This window comes from Ursus maritimus, unplaced genomic scaffold, assembly GCF_017311325.1.
Source record: "Ursus maritimus isolate PB19 unplaced genomic scaffold, ASM1731132v1 scaffold_30, whole genome shotgun sequence".
NCBI lineage: Eukaryota > Metazoa > Chordata > Mammalia > Carnivora > Ursidae > Ursus > Ursus maritimus.
Window position 1 is genome coordinate 11544886 of NW_024425564.1, and position 18265 is coordinate 11563150.

At 44.8% G+C, this 18265-nt stretch overlaps 1 protein-coding gene across 1 annotated transcript; it reads right to left on the reverse strand.

Annotated features, from left to right (window-relative positions):
- Positions 1 to 372: 372 nt before the first annotated feature.
- MUC21 (mucin 21, cell surface associated) lies at positions 373 to 13675 on the reverse strand. The gene is made up of 3 exons (XM_008693067.2): positions 13573 to 13675; positions 1241 to 2631; positions 373 to 893 (listed from the first exon to the last, which is right to left on the reverse strand). Exons 1-3 carry the CDS (start codon positions 13673 to 13675, stop codon positions 705 to 707), a joined length of 1683 nt encoding a protein of 560 aa, XP_008691289.2. The 3' UTR covers positions 373 to 704.
- Positions 13676 to 18265: the final 4590 nt, after the last annotated feature.

The window sequence follows — 18265 nt, forward strand, 5'->3', positions numbered from 1 at the left end:
TGCTTCTGAAAGGAGCACCGTGAGAGAGAAAAGTGTCAGCTTGAACCTCTATTCTGACAAGTAGGCCAGGTGTAAAGCAAATGGAAATGCCCGAGAAGCTATGATTTTGAGTGAACACGCCCTGCCCCACAGCACATATGACTGCACCTGTCCACCTCACCATGCTCTGCGTCCTCTGTGCACCATGACATGATCTCTGTACCACAGGACGAATCAATGAGCCCGTAGAATCCTGGCACCTGCCCTCCCTTCTCATCTCCCAATCCCATTCTCCTGTCAATTTGGTGAGTCTCAGAAACACAGTGTTCCTGCTTGAGGCAAGAAGGATTAGAGAAAGGGGACAGGTAGAAATGAGATCTCTGGACTCTACTGTGGAGATTTGAATGCCAAGTGCGTTCTGGCATGGAGGGCCTCTCATATAACAGGGAAATTCAACTCAGCGCTGTAAACATTCACTCATGTGCACACAGAGATTCTGTTATATATTTTGGATGTGTTTATTTCTTAGCTAAAAGACCAATAGAGTCTCCTCTTTGCACAGTCTAGTAAAAGCAGGAGACATGGAGTGTCTTCCTCAGGGCTGTCAGAGACGCAAACAAAGCTGGGAGGGGACTCCTGGGGACAGATGAAAGGACACTCAGGTCTCTGGTCTCCCAGGTTGGCTTCCTTCTTCAAAAAGGTGGCACTCTGGCTTCAGGGGCCATTCAGGGCCCATTGTATCCCCTTCTTATCTCCATCGCTATTGAGGATACTGGTCTTCTCCAGAACCAGTTAGGGCTCCGACTACGTCTGTGGTGGACTCCGTGATTCCCTCCAGGGCCTGTGCCAAGGTTGGGGCCATGGGGGTGGTAGACAGCTGTGTCAAAGACGTTTCTCAGGGACAGGGAATTTCTCTAGAAAAAGAAGGGTGAATCATTTCAGAGTCATATCTCCTTGTCCCAAGCCTTAACATGGACTCCTTCTGGAATCTTCTTCCCCTTCATATTATCTCTTTCACCTAGTACTCCTTCCTCTAGACTTTATTCCTTCTTTTGGCCTTCTTTTCCCACAAGTCAATAGTTTCCTCTGCACGTTGATTGGCTCTTCCAGTTCTAACTTGCTACTTCTCTTTAGTAACACTCTCCTGATCTCTTTCCTTCCTACCCACCCCCTAACTTGATGGCCCTACTATTTATACCCCATTTCCTTACATTCCNNCTACTCCTTCCCCCAGACAGTTTCCTACATATCAGGCACTCACCACACAGAAGAAGAGCCCAGCAAAGAATCCCACAGCCACTACAACCGAGACCAGAGTAATGAGGAAGATTTCCCATGGTTTCAGAGCCCCACTGGGTGTCACTTCATTCACTGGAGTGGTAGCACTCGTTCCAGTTGGAGAATGTGTGCTAGAGCCTCCTGTGGTTGCACTGGATGCAGTGTTGGCGGCTGTGCTGCTCCCACTGGAAGTCACACTAGATCCACTGTTGGAAGGTACACTGGTCCTGCTGGAGATCACACTGGATCCAGGGTGGGTAGCTGTGTTGGTCCCACTGGAGGTTGTGCTGGATCCAATACTAGAGACTATGATGGTCCCACTGGAGGTTGTACTAGAACCAGTATTGGCAGGCATGCTGGTCCCACCCAAAGTTGTACTGGATCTGATGCTGGAGGCTATACTGGTCCCACCTGAGCTTTCACTGGATCCAGTGTTCATAGGTGTGTTACTACCTCTGGAGGTTGGGGTGGATCTAGGATTGGTGGTTGTGCTGGACACACTGGAGGTTACACTGGGTCCAGTATTGGTGACTATACTAATCCTGCCAGAGGTTGTACTAGATCCAGTGCTGGTCTCTCCAGAGGTTGTGCTAGACTCAATATTGGAGGTTGTGCTGGGCCCACTGGAGGTCACACTGGATTCAGTGTTGGAGGCTGTGCTGGTCCCTCCAGGGACTGTACTAGATTCAGTATCAGAGGTTGTGCTGGACCCGTTGGAGGTCACACTGGATTCAGTGTTGGAGGCTGTGCTGGTCTCTCCAGAGACTGTACTAGATTCAGTATCGGAGGTTGTGCTGGACCCGTTGGAGGTCACACTGGATTCAGTGTTGGAGGCTGTGCTGGTCCCTCCAGAGACTGTACTAGATTCAGTATCGGAGGTTGTGCTGGACCCGTTGGAGGTCACACTGGATTCAGTGTTGGAGGCTGTGCTGGTCTCTCCAGAGTCTTTACTAGATTCAGTACCGGAGGTTGTGCTGGACCCGCTGGAGGTCACACTGGATTCAGTGTTGGAGGCTGTGCTGGTCCCTCCAGAGACTGTACTAGATTCAGTACCGGAGGTTGTGCTGGACCCACTGGAGGTCACATTGGATTCAGTGTTGGAGGCTGTGCTGGTCCCACCAGATGTTCTGCCAGATCCAGTATTGGCAGCTGTGCTGGTCCCTCCAGAGGTTGTGCTGGATCCAGTACTGGAGGCTGTACTGGTTCCACTAGAATTCACACTAGATCCAGTGCTGGAGACTCTATTTGTTCCACCAGAGGTTATGCTGAATCCAGTGTTGACAAGTGTGATGGTTACTCCAGAGATTGTGCTGGATTTAGTGTTGGAGGTTGTCGTCGTGCCTGATGTGTTATGCTCAGTGGATGTCGTGCCTCCTGAGAATCGTAAATGATGACAAACATGTACTGAGCACGAACACTTTCTGTTCAATGCTTATTTAAATTCATCACAGGGATAATTCTATTTGATGCTCACTACAGCCCTACGAACTAGATACTATTATTATCAACAGCTAAGATGAAGAAATTGAGGCTTAGAAATGTTAACATTTGCCCGTACTTATACTGATAGTAAGTAGTAGAGCGGTAATTTGTACTTAGGGTACTGGATCTGCACTTTCAGCTACCATGCTGAATTGCGCTCTCCACCCAGCCCCAACACCAAGCTTACATAACCCAGTTCCACCGGTAGTAAGTTATTCCATAATCTACTATATAAGATCCGATATAGATAATAAGTATTCTAAAGGAATTGTAGAAGCCCTGTGAAACTAGTATATATTGATTAATTCATTCTTAAAGTAGTATTGCTCCCTTCAGAGAAAATATTTTTCAGTGTTATTCAGAAAACATCTACATCAGAATTGTCTGAGTAGCTTGTTAAAAATAAAAATTCTTAGGTAAACCGCTCTAGATTAAATGAATCGGAGTTTGAGATATGGCCTTTCAACAAGAGGCTAGGTGAGTCTAGATGCATTCAATTTCCAGGGGCTCCTGATCTCTATGGCAGAGGCTGGAGAAGCAAGTCACATGTAGCTTTAAAGTATAAGATCTTCCAGGATTAAGTGCTGTAAGGTTTGAGAATCTTTTCAACCTTCTTGGAGACTGGCAGAGTTAAAGTTATGTCTCTTTTTTGCCCCTCACAACACTGAAGGACAAAGATAGTCAACGTCCGCCAGAAAACCAAAATTAATTTGTGGCTCATTTTACCACTAACTGGAACTTGGGTGCCTATCACTTCATTCCACACATGTGTATTTTTTCCTTGGGCTTAATTGAACTAACATAGGCTTAGAGTTTTAGCTTTATTTTGGGAAGGCCCTCCATATCAGCAATGTGGTACAAATTGGGGTTAAGATCAGAATCTTGAATAAAACTAAAAAGAAACTGAGGTGACCAAAAGTAAACCACAGTCAACTCTTCCTGTTCTTAGTAGTTAAACCCCCAGCCAACCACACAGGTTATTATCATTTTATAGGTGCAGAAACTGAGGCACAGAGAAATTAAACAACTCACCCGAAGTACATAGGTAACAGTGGAGCCATGATCCATACACAGGCAATCTGAGACCAGAGTCTACAGTTTTAACCACTGTGCTCTGACTGCCTCCTGGGTGATACCTAATTAGACTAGAGTGATTAGGGTAAAACGATGATCCCCTCTCTGTGGAAGAGAACCAGGGCTAGCCCTAGCAGTGGTCAACATCTCCCAAAGCACCTTAAAGGTTCTCAGATCACCCACTTTTAAAGGAAATCACTTACCAGTTTCTAAAAGTAGGAGATGCAATAGTAACCAATACTTAAGAAAAGTCTTTCCTTTCTGCATCTTGATCTGCCTCGTTGTTGGAAAGTAAGATGCCTGAATCCCAGCCGTGGCCAAGATCTAAAAGGCAAAGAACAGGATTCTTGAAAAAGGAGAGTTCAAGGTGAAGAGATAAGAGCTGGAGCTTCCAGGAGCTTGGGTGTTCTAAGTACTTGTTTTGGGAAGAACTTTGAGCTTGGGTAGAAGACTGGATGCCTGGGTTCCTTAAGCTTCCTGCATGCAATGTTCTTGCCTCTTCCTTTTTAATGGAAGAGCTGCAGGAACCTTTATAGCTTCATATGTGTTGGGGAGGAGTTGGGAAGTTGACTTGTTCTTCTGCCAGCTGTGAGCAGTTAAAAAAACACTACTGAGCCTGAGAAGGAATAGACTAGGGGTCAAGAGGAAGGTAAGAAAGAATGACATGATCATTCTAGGCAGGGCACTGGACTGGCTGGGTCAGAGCAGGAAATAGAATGGTATGAGGAGATCAAATTTGTCAGAGTGGAAGGGACCCACCCTCTAAAGCAGGGATAGGGCCAGAAACCTGTTCTACCGCAAGACTTTGTTTCCTGGTCAAGAAGTTCTGTGTGCTTGCTTTGGTAAGGAAAAAGCCCTAATGAAGTAAGCTTAGTGGGTGGTACCCCACATCTCTGAAGCAAATGGAAATACGAGATTCAAAATAGAGCAATTAGGGGTCTGGGCTTCTGGGTTATAGGCAGAAGACAGATGGAGCATTGCGGGGTATGTAATAGGCACTCAACAATGCACATTGAATAAGCAGGGGAAGAGAGATCCAGGGTTTGACAAAGGCGTCTTTGAGGTCTCTGGGGCATGAGGGCTGAGGGCGTAGGGAGTGTTGAATGTGTAGAACAAGCCATCTGTAGGCTCATAGCAGGTGAAGGGGTGGTATCGGGTCTCCTTCTGATCCTCCACCATAGGAATTCCCCTCTTGTTTGTTTTCAGAGAAATCTGCAGGACCGTTTCTACCCTGGAATCCTTCAGATGTTCCTTCTCATCTGCCTAATGAAGCATCTCTCAGTGGGGTATACCATAGGAAACACATTAGAAGACTTCAAGTCTACTGGGGGAGGGAGATATATAGTCTGAGTCCTCTAGAAACTTCATGTTGGTCTGGACACAGATGTAGTAGCAAAGTACACACAGTCAGCTAAATGACTATGACTGAACAGACCCAAATGAGAAGAGGGTTTTGGGAGTTCACGGGGAAGGCATCTTGTGGCCAGGGCCTGGGGGGTTGATAGGTGGGAGTTTCAGTGCACAGTCTGTGTGACCAGTCAGCTATCTTCATTACTGTTAATGAGAAGCTTTGTGGAAGAAGCAAAATCTCAGATAATTTATTTGTAGGTGAACAAGTATTCCCGACCTGTTTGAAAGAAGCAGGAGGTGGCTGGAGACATGAAGGAATTTATGAGTGAGTCTGAGAGTCAGGGGGGATGGAGTGTGCTGGAAAAGGCTGATGCAGATCTGCCTAGCGGCTGTGAGACTGAAACAGTTCCTGAGGCTGAAGTGTGAGGAACCATTCAGTGACTGGCTAGGCTTTAGACTCCTAGCAATCCCATTTTATGGCTGAGAGGCCAATAGCACTCTAAGAAATCCTTTTTTTTTTTTTTCTAGAATTATTTGGAGACAGAGGTCATGAATTCAAGCCCAGATTCCACCTTCTAGACATAATTCTAAATTTTTTTTCGCATGTATACGTATCAGAGACTATATGTAATTAGTATCTTTACTGTCCTTCAAAACAACACAAGAACCTTGGAATTTTAATTATTATTACCCAATTCCCAACTCATACCCTAATGTTATCAAGTGTTTTAATTCTGTTTTGGTTTTTAATTTCATGAGAGATTATTGTTATCTGCTTACACACTGTAAGCCGGAACATAGTCATGCAGCCTAAGTAAGCTGAGAGACTGGAGAATATAGTGAGTAGCAGAGCGGGCATGTGCTGGACTAAAACTTGAGAATATGATTGTTAAAGATGGAGAATGGATATTAGTGGAAAATCAGAAAGCTATGACACACATTTCAACCTACTTGCTTTATATTCTGTATTTAATAATTCCAATACCTCCACTTTTTGTGGATCTGATCCTGCTATTTTGTGTTTTGTTTCTTGCTGGTCACTAATGCTTTATGACCGAGATGGTTTTACTAGAGATTTATGGCTGAGTTTATTTTTCTTGCAGTGTTATCTGTAGAAGTACTTTGAAGCTAAGATACAGGCATGATCTTCCACAGAAAATTTGCATGTTTTAGCCAAGCATATGGATGCGTTGCCATTTGAGGATTCTCATAAATTAAGTGATAGGCTTGAGGTCTTTTGAATAACCCATGATTTGGAACTGCAAACCATGTAAAGTATTGTTTGTGGTTGCGAGTTATTTCTCAAGACATATTTCCCTCTGTCCTCCCTTCCCCTGCAAGTTTAGAGACAGGGAATTTTGCTTGCATTACGTTAGAGGAAGAGTGGGTTTATTTTCAGCTCGCACTCTCCCTGAAGGTTTCAGATTTATGCGAGGGTCTACTGCGAGAGTCCCCACCCACGCTGGTCTGACTAAGGCTGTACTACTTGGAGACTAGGTTCACTGGGTTTGGCAAATGTTGACTTTAGTACCTACCCCTCTTACCTCCTTGGGTTCCTACCTTAACTTAGTCTTTAATTCTAGCATTCCTTACTTTTCCACCAACTCATTGATCCATTTAAGAAGATATTTTAAAAAGTCACCTATAGTCATACATTCCCACTCAAGTACTGCCTAAAGTTGATATCATTGTGTATTTTAAGGATGTATTTAGGGAAGATGGATGCCCTAGTCCTTAAAGCTGATATAATCAATAAAATCCACGTATAATCAAACAACAAAAGCTATTTTAGTTCCACCATTTTACGTTTTTCAGAGTATTTTAAGTCTACACACCTAGAGCATCACAGAGCCAGAAATTTAAGTTCTCACTGGGCTGTTTTGAGAAAAAAAATGATGGTTTATTTAAAAGCATGAGCACGGTGTTGGCACCTAGTAAGCATCAGATTATAAAGAGCAAAGGAAAACAAAAAGAAAAACATAAAAACATATATATGTAGCAGCCAGCGTATTTTAAGATTTCAATTTGTAACACATCCCAGTGGTTTTCTCCTTGTTGTCACATGGCGTTTGGGAGAGACAAAGAAGTAGGAAAGAAGAATCTTTCCAAAGATGAAGGAGACCTGGAAAACAGTAAGTCATTCTAAGATGGTTTCCTGTCTGCCTCGTTTGTATGATTTGAAGCTACAAACCCAGGCAGATATTAACTACACTTCCTGAGGTGATCATTTCCCAACGTATACAGACATTGAATCACTATGTCGAATGCCTGAAATTACTATCATATTATTTGCCAATTTTACCTCAAAAAAGGAAGGAAGGAAGGGTGGAAGGAAGGAAGGAAGGGTGGAAGGGAGGAAGGACGGGCATCAGATCAGTGAAGATCAGGCTGCCAGCTAGCGCTGGCAGAATGCCTGTTGTGTACCTCTCACCCATCAACTCCGTAATCAGGATTCAGGCCCGATATAATTAGAAAATGACTTCCCACTGCTTTTGGAATCTGCCTCTTCAACCAGCCACAAAAACCATTTCCACAGCTGGAGTCAAGACATCAGATCAACTGACATAAGTTTTGCCAAGATAATCCTTGATGGATCCCATCTTTCAATGAAGGAGAGGTCCCTGATGTGAAAATCTTGTTTTCAGCATCTAATATGGTGGATGTTATGTCTTTTGTGTGTACGTGTGTGTGAAAGTCTTAGAAATTAACTCAATAGTATTTTTAACCTTCTATGTTGTTTCTGTCCTCTTAGGCTGCTGATTTAAGCAGACTATGACAGGATTGCCATTTTCCTCTGTTTAAAGTACTGCTTTCTATTCGTGCTTTTTAAATTTTTGCTTTCATTACAAAATGATTCAATAAATTTGCCGTCCTCTGACTTAAAAAGAAAATAAAACCAAATGAAGAATGCCATGCAATTACAAATTCTCAGGGGAGATTTTTTCACCCCACCTACCCCCACCCCCCCTTCAGTGTCAAGTTTCGAGATAGACATTTTTCTCAGTCTCCCATGTGCTTGATGGGCAATGTAGTTTAATTCTAGTTTAACCGTACACTGAGGCTTTAACGCTTAATGTCTCAGCTTTATTTAGGGTTTCCTATTAGACTCCACTCCTTGTTCAAGTCCTGGGCTTTGTCGCCTGTACCCTAACTACTAAGAAGCTGTGAGAAGATAAGCTTTTGTTAACCAGATCTGGCAGATGCCCTCAATGCAAAGGCTGATTCAGAGCTTCTTGGAGTCTTTGTCAGCCTCTGCCTTCTCTCGGTTATGGATCTAAATATTACCTACTATCTACCCAGCTAATTGATACAGCTACAAAGATTTTTTTGGGCAAATTTTGTTGCTTTTGTTAAGAGGAGTGTTTAATGTACCTTATTCACTATATTGCCAGAAAAGTGGAAGTTTTCAAAAGATTCTTTTGAGATTACAGATTTCACAATCATACACGATAGTGCATTTAGAGTCAGTACAATGCTTAGCACATAGAAAGCACTGAGTAACTAAGGAAAAAAGGGAAAAGAATGTCCACACAGGTAAGCAAGCAAGCAAACAAGCAAGCGAGTGATCTGGCTACCACAAATATTATGAGGTATTTTTTTTAAAAGCTGTAGTAATACTATTCTTTTCCTTACTGGTCACACTGCAACCTGAGGAAACAAAAAAGTAGAAATCCAAAGCCAAAAGCTCATAGGTTATCATTTGCCCATCAGAAGATCGAAGAGGTTCTCAACTATGGTTAAGCTCAGGGAATATTTTTACTTGAGTGTGCTAACATCTAAACCTGATAAAGCTGCAAGTCTCCTCTAGAATCGTTCTTTTTTCTGGCTAGCCTGTTGGTCAAACTCTTTGTGACCTTTTCTCTGATTCTTTTCTTGACTTGATCATGACCAGGGAATTGGCGTGATTGACCAGGTCAATTCCCTGAAAACCTTTTGGAAGTTCATCCTGATCCATTTTATGGTCATGGCCTTCTCCTCCATGACCCCCTTCTTCCCCAATATTTTCTTTTCTAGAATATCTTCCTTTGTTCAGTCTTTGTCCATATTCCCCTTTTCCTCCATGGCTTCCTTGACAGCCTCCTCTTTGATCCATTTCATGGCTCTTGTTATGGGTTCCTCCATGTCCATGACTCCCACCATGATTCATGGCATAACCACTCTTATGGCTGTGGCTCAATTCACAGTCTACCCCATGGCCCACTCCATGTCCAAAGCCATGTGCTCCTCCATGAACCAGTTTATTTTCCAGACTATGGAACAACCCAGAGCTCAGTGCTGAGTCCAGGTCCAGACCCAGGTCAATTCTGTGATCATGGAGGTTATAAAGGCCTCTGTTTATCAGAAGAAAAGAAAAGTCCTTCTAAAAGACAAAAAATATATATTACTGGGATTAAATCCTTTCCATTCCATATCATTAAGCCTTCTTAAATTGTAAAAAATCACAAATTTTCACTTTTTGATACTGTCTGTTCTCTCTGTTTTTATCCTTTTTTTGTAGGTGTGATATTGTTGGTTCTCTTATTATTTATTTATTCACTTCTCTGAGAAAACAGCCTCCCAGTTATTGCCCTTACATATTCCGTATGTGCAAGCTGTGATCTTGCTCTCTACCTTGGTAGATTATATGCCCCTAAACTTTCAAGACAAGGGTAAATCCATATCCTGTACCTAGCGGGTAGAGTCTCCCAGAAATAAGTGTTCTTTTGTTGTGCTAATCAACCAAGAAATTTGCATATGTATGAAGACAGGTACAAAATAAATGAAAGTTTATAAGATAGAAGTCAGAAGAGTATTTACCTTTGGTTGGGCAGGTATTGGGTTGACTGGAAGGGGACACACGGGAAACTACTCAAATGATAAAAATGTTCCATATTTTGAACCGAGGGATGATTATAAGGGTGTGTGCACATTTTAAAATAATCGAATTGTACACTTGAGATTTGTGCGCTTCTTGTAAATCATACTTTGATTTTTAAAAAAAGATAAGGGAAGGACCATAAAGAACTGTAAGTTGAAGAACTGGCTTTAAACCGCAGCTAAGAGCACGGCTCTTCAGTCAGGCTGACTTGGACTGGAGCCTTGTCTTGGGATCTTCAGCAAGTTACTCTAGTCTCTAACTCCAGTGTCCTAGTCTATGAAATGGGGTAGTAAGAGTATGTGCCCCCAAGGTAGTTATGCAGATTAAGAGAAGGACAAGTCTCTCTGGCACTCTTGGCTCTGGACCTTGCACCTAGTAAACAGCTAATAAACTGCTAGTTGTTGTTATTACATCTTTATCTTAAACATTTAGAGAATTGCTCATGGCTGGAAAGTTGCATTTTGTTCTCGCCATGGAGAAGGATCAAGATTCTGAAGTAAGAAACTCAAGTAAGTTGATTGGAAATTACGCCAACCATTTGTGGCTAGTGTGTAAATTTCTCATTTATTTTTTGTGGGTCATCCTACAAATGTTGAAGACCGCTTACAGGAATACATACAGCCAAAACAGGAAATAAAAAACATATTTTTTGAAGACAGAACAAGAAAAATACGTTAGAACAGAAATTAAGACCAGGATGGAGAATGGAAAGCGGAGATGCAGTCTGCTGCCAGCTGTGGCTGTCACCCACCACAGAGTATTTAGTGAAATATTTTGAAATGTCCAGCCTATTCGAACTGTGCTAAGAGGTACCTAGAAAAGTGACTCTCTTTTCTTTTTTTTCTTTTTTTTTTCTTTCTTTTTTTTTTTTTTTAAGATTTTATTTATTTATGTGACAGACAGCCAGCGAGAGAGGGAACACAGCAGGGGGAGTGGGAGAGGAAGAAGCAGGCTCATAGCAGAGGAGCCCGATGTGGGACTCGATCCCGGTACGCCGGGATCACGCCCTGAGCCGAAGGCAGACGCTTTAACGACTGCGCTACCCAGGCGCCCCAAAAGTGACTCTCTTTTCACTTGGGTAAAAGTACAAAAGGAGGGAGAAGATCCCACCTTCACCCACTCGCCCTCCAAAGCAACATCTATAACGAAGATGAAAAACATGGAAGTTCAAACGTTCATCATTTTACAGAGATCCGTTTTCTGGTGCTATTATTTTCAGCTACTTTATAAAAGACAAGCTTGCCCCTATCATCTCGACCGTCTTCTATTCACACCACATAGAGTCATACATTTACCTCTCTTGTGGACCCCACTTCACCGTTCTTCTCCTCTTCTTACTTCTCGTTCCATTTGTTGATGAGGGAACAGAAGGCAAGCTGAGGACAACGCAGAAGCTGACACCCCGCACTCCCCGCCTGGGGTGTAGGTGACATTCCTCAGGCACTCCTGGCTGCCCTAAAGGACAAAGAAATAGTTAACCTATAGACACCACAATCCTGCAAGACTTGAGTCTCCCTCGGTTCACAAATGTCTTAGCAGTCTACAAGAACAAAGCATTTCTATCACTAACCTAGCTTCCAGAAGGAAATGTAGATACAATTAAACGTCCTTATAATCTGCAGCCTCCAGGAAGTTCCCAACTATCTTCATGCTAATGCCTTACTAGAGGGAAAAACAACCTTAACTTGACAATGGCAAGGCCTAGGGTGTCCTGTGAGTCTTCTTTAACATATGAAAGTACTTTCTCAACTTCCCTGTTTCCTCACCTCCCCCAACCCCATGGTATATAATCAGCCACCCCTCACAACCCCGGTGCAGCAGCTCTTTCTGCCCACAGGTCCTGTCCCCGTGCTTTACTAAACCACCATTTTGCACCAAAGACGTCTCAAGAATTCTTTCTTGGTCGTCGGCTCCGGACTCCACCCCACTGAACCTCACCTATCATTTGTCATTTATCTTTTCTGTCTTTCTCTCATGGTCTTTATATCATGCTATGTGAGAAAGTAAAAACCAGACTGAGAAAGTAGCAGTCTGCCCTGCCATGCTTCAGGCTGGGGTGACAACATGGGTAAAGCCAGCTGCAAGGTTCACAGGAAAATATTTTCCCCAGAGACACGCTGCAGTTGTAAACCTTCATAACAGCCCCCTTCTTTCAGTGTCGTACTCACTCAGTGATTTTGTCAATGAAAAATGTGGTTCTCTGAACGCAGACTATCACAAGTTTCCTGTTTGAAATTATATTCGTAAGAAGCAAATATCCTATTCTTGTCTGGAGAATCTAAGTTACTTTAACACATAGAAGCAGCTTCAATTTCCAACCCAGGGGCGGATAAGAGTTTCTGAATACAGTAGACCCTTGAACAACACGGGTTCAAACTCTGCTGGTCCACTTACACACTGAATTTTTTCGACAAATACAGTATGATACTGTAAATGTATTTTCTCTTCCTCAGCATTTTTTTTTTAAGACTTTTTAAAAATTTTGTTTATTTGAGAGAAAGCATGAGTGAAAGACGGGCAGAGCACAAGCGGGAGCGGGGGGTGGGGGGGTGGGGGGGGTGGGGAACAGGATCCCTGCTGAGCAGGGAGCCCAAAGCAGAGCTCAATCCCAGGACCCTGGGATCATGACCTGAACCAAAGGCAGACACTTAACCGACTGAGCCACTCAGGCGCCCCTAGAATTTTCTTTCTTTTTTTTTTTTTTAAAGATTTTATTTATTTATTCGAAAGAAATAGAGACAGCCAGCGAGAGAGGGAACACAAGCAGGGGGAGTGGGAGAGGAAGAAGCAGGCTCATAGCAGAAGAGCCTGATGTGGGGCTCGATCCCAGATCGCCAGGATCACGCCCTGAGCCGAAGGCAGACACTTAACCGCTTTGCCACTCAGGCGCCCCCCCCCCTAGAATTTTCTTGATCACATTTTCTTTTCTCTAGCTTACTTTATTGTAAGAATACGGTATAATACATGTAACATACAAAATATGTGTTAATAAATTGTTTATGTTATTGGTAAGGCTTCCAGTCAATAGTAGGCTAAGAGTAGTTAAGTTTTTGGGGAGACACAATTACACAGATTTTTGACTATGAGGGATGTCAGTACTCCTAACCCCTACGTTGTTCAAGGGTCAACTATACAGCATTCCCCATCTATTGTGACTTTGTTGTCTCCAAGGAAACTGAGTCCACTTCCCATTCTGGAGCTGGTGCTGACCCTTGTACTCCTGCTTTGTTGTGAGCTTACTAACACTCTGCGGCATTTAACCAAAGCTCTACACTCCCCCAACGCTATGATGACTCTTCTCCTTAGTTCGGTACAAAGCTCCGTAGTCCCTCTGGTGTACCGTCTCTCTTGTTGTAATGAGCCCATAAAGCTGGTTTTTGAGGCTTGCCATGTGCTCCTGATGCTCTCATGTTGCCTGGGCGCGGATGGTGGGACTCTCCGCACGCTGCTCTCTTATCCGGAGCAGCCTAGCTGTCCTGTTCTCATTATTCTCTTCCCACTCATGATTCATCACGTAAGTAGTTCCTCCACCTCTACTCACTATAACTCACCAGCCAAAAACTCAGTCCCACTAACACCAACACCCACCACGACTGCAGACAGAGACGTGAGGACGACGCCCCAGGGCTGCAAAGCGCCACTTGGCTTAGTCATTTGTTGGCCTTCGGCTCACGGTAACTGCATCCGCCTGGGTGAGGGGGTCTGCTTTGTGTGAGGTGGTGCTGCGTCCAGGAGTGGCGCCTGGCTCCAGGGTGGACTTCATTCTGGTGCTCCTGGTATTTGGAAGAGAGCCGCTAGATGGTGCTCCAGCCGTGGGTGTGCCGAGGTCAGGGGCATTCTGGGCCATCTCAGGGACAATATTCCTGGTAGCAGGGGATATGAAGTCCATTGCAGGGGCCATGGTGACAGAGATGGGGGTAGTTGGTCTGGTTCCAGTGGTCCTCGTGCCTAGGAAACAGATCCCATGATGTGATGCATGTACAGTGACAATAATTGAAGAGGAGGCAGCTGTACATAGAGCAGAGGGATTGAAATAACACACGAATGGTGGTGGTGGTGGTTTGAGAAGAGCTGTTGTGGTAGGAGGAGGGATGGTGGAAAGTGATTCACCTGAAACCATGAGGGCCTCAGAGTAGAGGTGAGTGTCTCAGAGAAGAGGAGGTAGGCTATGCCCACTGGTGGTGCTGGGGATGGTGGAAGCTAAGACTGAGGAAATGTGACAGGGGTTGATGCAGGAGAAGATTATTCAATTTTAGAAGTGATCACCCAAATAGGGGGGTGGGCTGGGATAAAAGAGATAGGCTCTAATATTCTTGTGATGTACTCATGAGCATAAGGACATTGCTAGAGGAAGGGATGATGGAATCAGATTTTCTCAGGGATGAGACAGTGGCCATGGCTGGGAGCACAGGTGACATAGTCTAACACGATCATGGTGGTCAACAAAGGTGAGGTGAGTGCGTTCGGAACATATGTGGAAGCACCGGACCACGGGGAGGAGGCCGGGCCTAGGGAAGGAGAGGTTGGACTCTGTACAAGGCGGGAGGACCTAATACATAGAGCAGGTGGCATCAGCAGCAACGGCTGTGCTTAGACCGGAAGCAGTTACACTGGTACAAGAGCCCTGGGTAGCTCAGGACAAAGTGGGCAGAATCGCATCCGGCGGGAGTGCTGATGGCAAGTGCAGAGGTGGTTTTATTCAGAGCAAGTGCCACAGATGAAAAAAATCATTTTGGTCTTAACCAAACTTGGAGCAAGCGTTGGTAAAGGGTCATCGGATGTAAATTTTTAAGCTATTTGGGTCACCAAGTCTCTGTCACAAGTATGCAAAGTAGCTGGAAAGCAGCTCTCGACATAAAGGAGTACGTGTGGCTGTGTTCCAATAACACGTCATTTGGGAAAACAGGTAACAGGCCAGCTTTGGCCCATGAAGTGTAGTTTGCAGTCCCTGGACCAGGGCTCCATATATTGAAGATGGGATGGCACTGTCACAGGTGGTGGGTGGAACAGAGCTGACTGTGCTTGGCACAGAAATGACAGCATCTGACAAATTGGGATGTTTGTCAGAGTTGAGGTGAGTTCCTTCTAGGCAGAAGTGATGGAATATAATTGTGTGTGTGTGTGTGTGTGTGTGTGTGTGTGTGTGTGTGTGTGTGTGTTGGGGGAGATACTTGCAAAGAAGTGCTTCTGATTGGGCTGGAAATGATGGACACTGAACAAAAGAAGGTGAGATCAGAGTAGAAATAAATATTATTCAAGAGGAGAGAACAGAAGTATATCTAACAGGAGTAATGGCTTGAGTAGAGTCTAGAGCAGAAATGACAGAAACAGGCAAAAAGGTGACGGCTGGTTGACATTGGAGGTAAATGTGTGTGCTTAGAGAGGACATGGTGGTCAGTACCTGATACAACTGCATTGGTGTTGGACTGAGTAGAAAAGTCAATGGCCTTGATGGGCACCAAGGTGATGGAAGAGACCGTGAAAGGTCCAGAGACCCTGGTGGAGATTGTGGGGACCCCAGCAGCAGAGGTTGAGGCCCAGGGGAGTGATGAGGTCAAAACGAAAGACATGGTGACCTCTGAGGCTGTGGTGGGTCCAGAATGTGAGGTGGAAGCTTTGGTGTCCCCGTAATCTGCGGAAGAAAATATGGTGGGCCCAATTTCTGAGAAGGAAATTGTGGTGCTCTTAGAAGCTGTGGTTGAGACAGTCAGAGTCTCTGCAGATGTTGGAATTATTGTGGAGGTCACAGATTCTCCAAGTGTCACAAAGACTTTAGTAGATTCTGTCATTGCCTCAGAGGCTATGGTTGAAGCAACAGTGCTGTCAGAGAGATAAGTCAAGGCCTTAGTGGTCTCAGCAGTCGTGGTAGATGCCATGGTGGTCTCAGAGGGGGTGGTGGTGGCCATGGTAGTCTCAAAAACTGTGTTCTTAGAGCCTGTGGTGAGCCCATATGAAATTGTGGAGGCCATGGTGGTCTCAGAAACCTTGGTAGACATCCCAGAGGCCTCAAAGTCTGGGATAGAGGCTGTCGTTGACACAGATGCTGTAATGCTGGACCTGAGGTCCTCAGAAGTTATTTCAGAGACTAGGATAGTTGAAGAACTTATGGTGATTTCAGAGGTTATGCTGAAGGCTATGGTTGGAATGGACATTGGGGTGGAGGATGTGATTATCTCAGAAGCTGTGCTGGGAGCACTGGTGGTCTCAGAGGCTGCCGTGATGAATATGGTGGGTACAGATGTTACGGGAGAACCCAGAGTGATCTCGGAAGCCTCAATGGAGACAACAGTGGTCCCAGCAGTGATGGTGGAGACCATGGTGGTCTCAGAGACCATGGTGTTCTTAGAGCCTGTGGTGGAAGCTATAAGGAGCAGAGATATTATTGTGGAAGCTGTGGTGGTCTCAGAGACTATGCTGAAGGCCACAGTGGACTCAAAGGCTGCAGTAGAGACTGTCATGGGTAGAGATGCTATGGTGGAGGATCTGTGGTATTAGACGTGGTGGGAGAGACCATGGTGGTGTCAGAATCTTTGGTGGTCTCAGAAGCTGTGGTGGCTTCAGAGGCTATGGGGAAGAATGCGGTGGGACAGATGCTATGGTGGTTTTAGCAGATATTTCAGCAGTTGTGGAAGGTGCAGACTCTACAGCTGTGACAGAGGCTTTAGTGGAAATCCTCGTCATCTCTGAGGCTGTGGTAGCAGCCAGAGTGCTCTCCGAAGCTTCAGTGGAAACCAAAGTGTCCTCAAAATTGGTGGTGTAGGCCATGGTGGTATTAGAGATTCTGCCATGATACTTGAAGCTGCAGTGAAATCTATGGTGGCCCTAGGGTCTGTGGTGATTTCAGAGGTCACAGTGAAGACTATGGTGGGTACAAATGTCATCATGGAGGAGGCAGTGCTCTCAGAGACTGATGAGCACAGATGTTGTGGTGGTCTCAGCAGTTATTGGGGGAGACTGAGGAGGACGCAGACTTAGCAATTGTCACAAGGCCTTTTGCGGAAACCGTAGTGGTATCAGAGGCTGTGTTAGAGATCATGTGGGTCCAGATGCTGTGGTGGAGGGCGTGGTGGCCTCAGAGGCTGTGGTGATGATTGTGGCGGTCTCGGAAGCGGTGATGGAGACCAAGATGGTCTGAGAGATTGAGTTACTCTGAGTCCGTTGTGGAGACACACTCTGCGGTGGCCCCTGAGGCTGTGGCTGTCTTGGGAGAAGCTGTGATCAAGGACATGGAGGGCTCAAAGGCTGCGGTGGGCCCAGCAGCTGTAGTCCTCCCTAAAGTACATTAATTTTTATTCAGGAATAACACTCACTTTTGCATTCCTTTTAAAGATCTTTTTTAAAGTAATCTCTATGCCCAATGTGGGGCTCAAACTCACAACCCTGAGATCAAGAGTCACATTCTTGGGGCGCCTGGCTGGCTCAGTTGGTTAAGCATCTTACTTCAGCTTAGGTCATGATCTCAGGGTCCTGGGATTGTGTGGGCTCCAAGCTCAGCAGGGAGTCTGCTTCTTTCTCTCCCTCTGCCCCTCCCCCTGCTTGTGTTCTCTCTCTCTCATATAAATAAATAAAATATTAAAAAAAAAAGAGCTACATGCTCCTCTGACCACTGTACTGAGCAAGCCAGCCAGGCACCCCCACTTGTGCATTTTTATATTTAATTAGGAGCCTTGCACATATCTGTCATTCTTGTTTCTGTTGAGTCAGCAGAACTATGGTACCCAGACTAGTTAGCCCTGCCTGTGGAAGTACGTACCTTATAGAGGTCAGCTATGGTAGTTTCGCCTCTTCCTTTTTTTTTTTTTCTTTTTGTGCAGATGCCATGGGCATGATTGCTGACTCAGCTGTGCTATTGAATGAATGAATCATTTGATCAATCACCTCTGTGTTTTCTTTCCTCAAGAATTTTACTAATCAGGGTCCTCAGTGTTTTGGTTTTTGTGGGGTTTTTTTGTCACTCCGTTTGCCTGGTTGAATCTTTTTATTTAACACATGCTAAGGAGGCAACACAAATAGAAACCGCGTATCATCTCTCTAATACTAAGGATTGTTGGAGATCAGATGAAGGAGAAAATGTGTGAAAACACAGAGGACATGTGGACAGATCTCCGTAGCAGCATTCCCTTAGCTAGGTGGAAATAAGGAGGAGGTCACACCAAAATGGGAGGGCACTGGAGCAGAGACTCTCAAGTGCAATCCCCCTTCACTCTTTGGGACTTGCAGTGTACTGTCCCTGCCTGAGGAGAG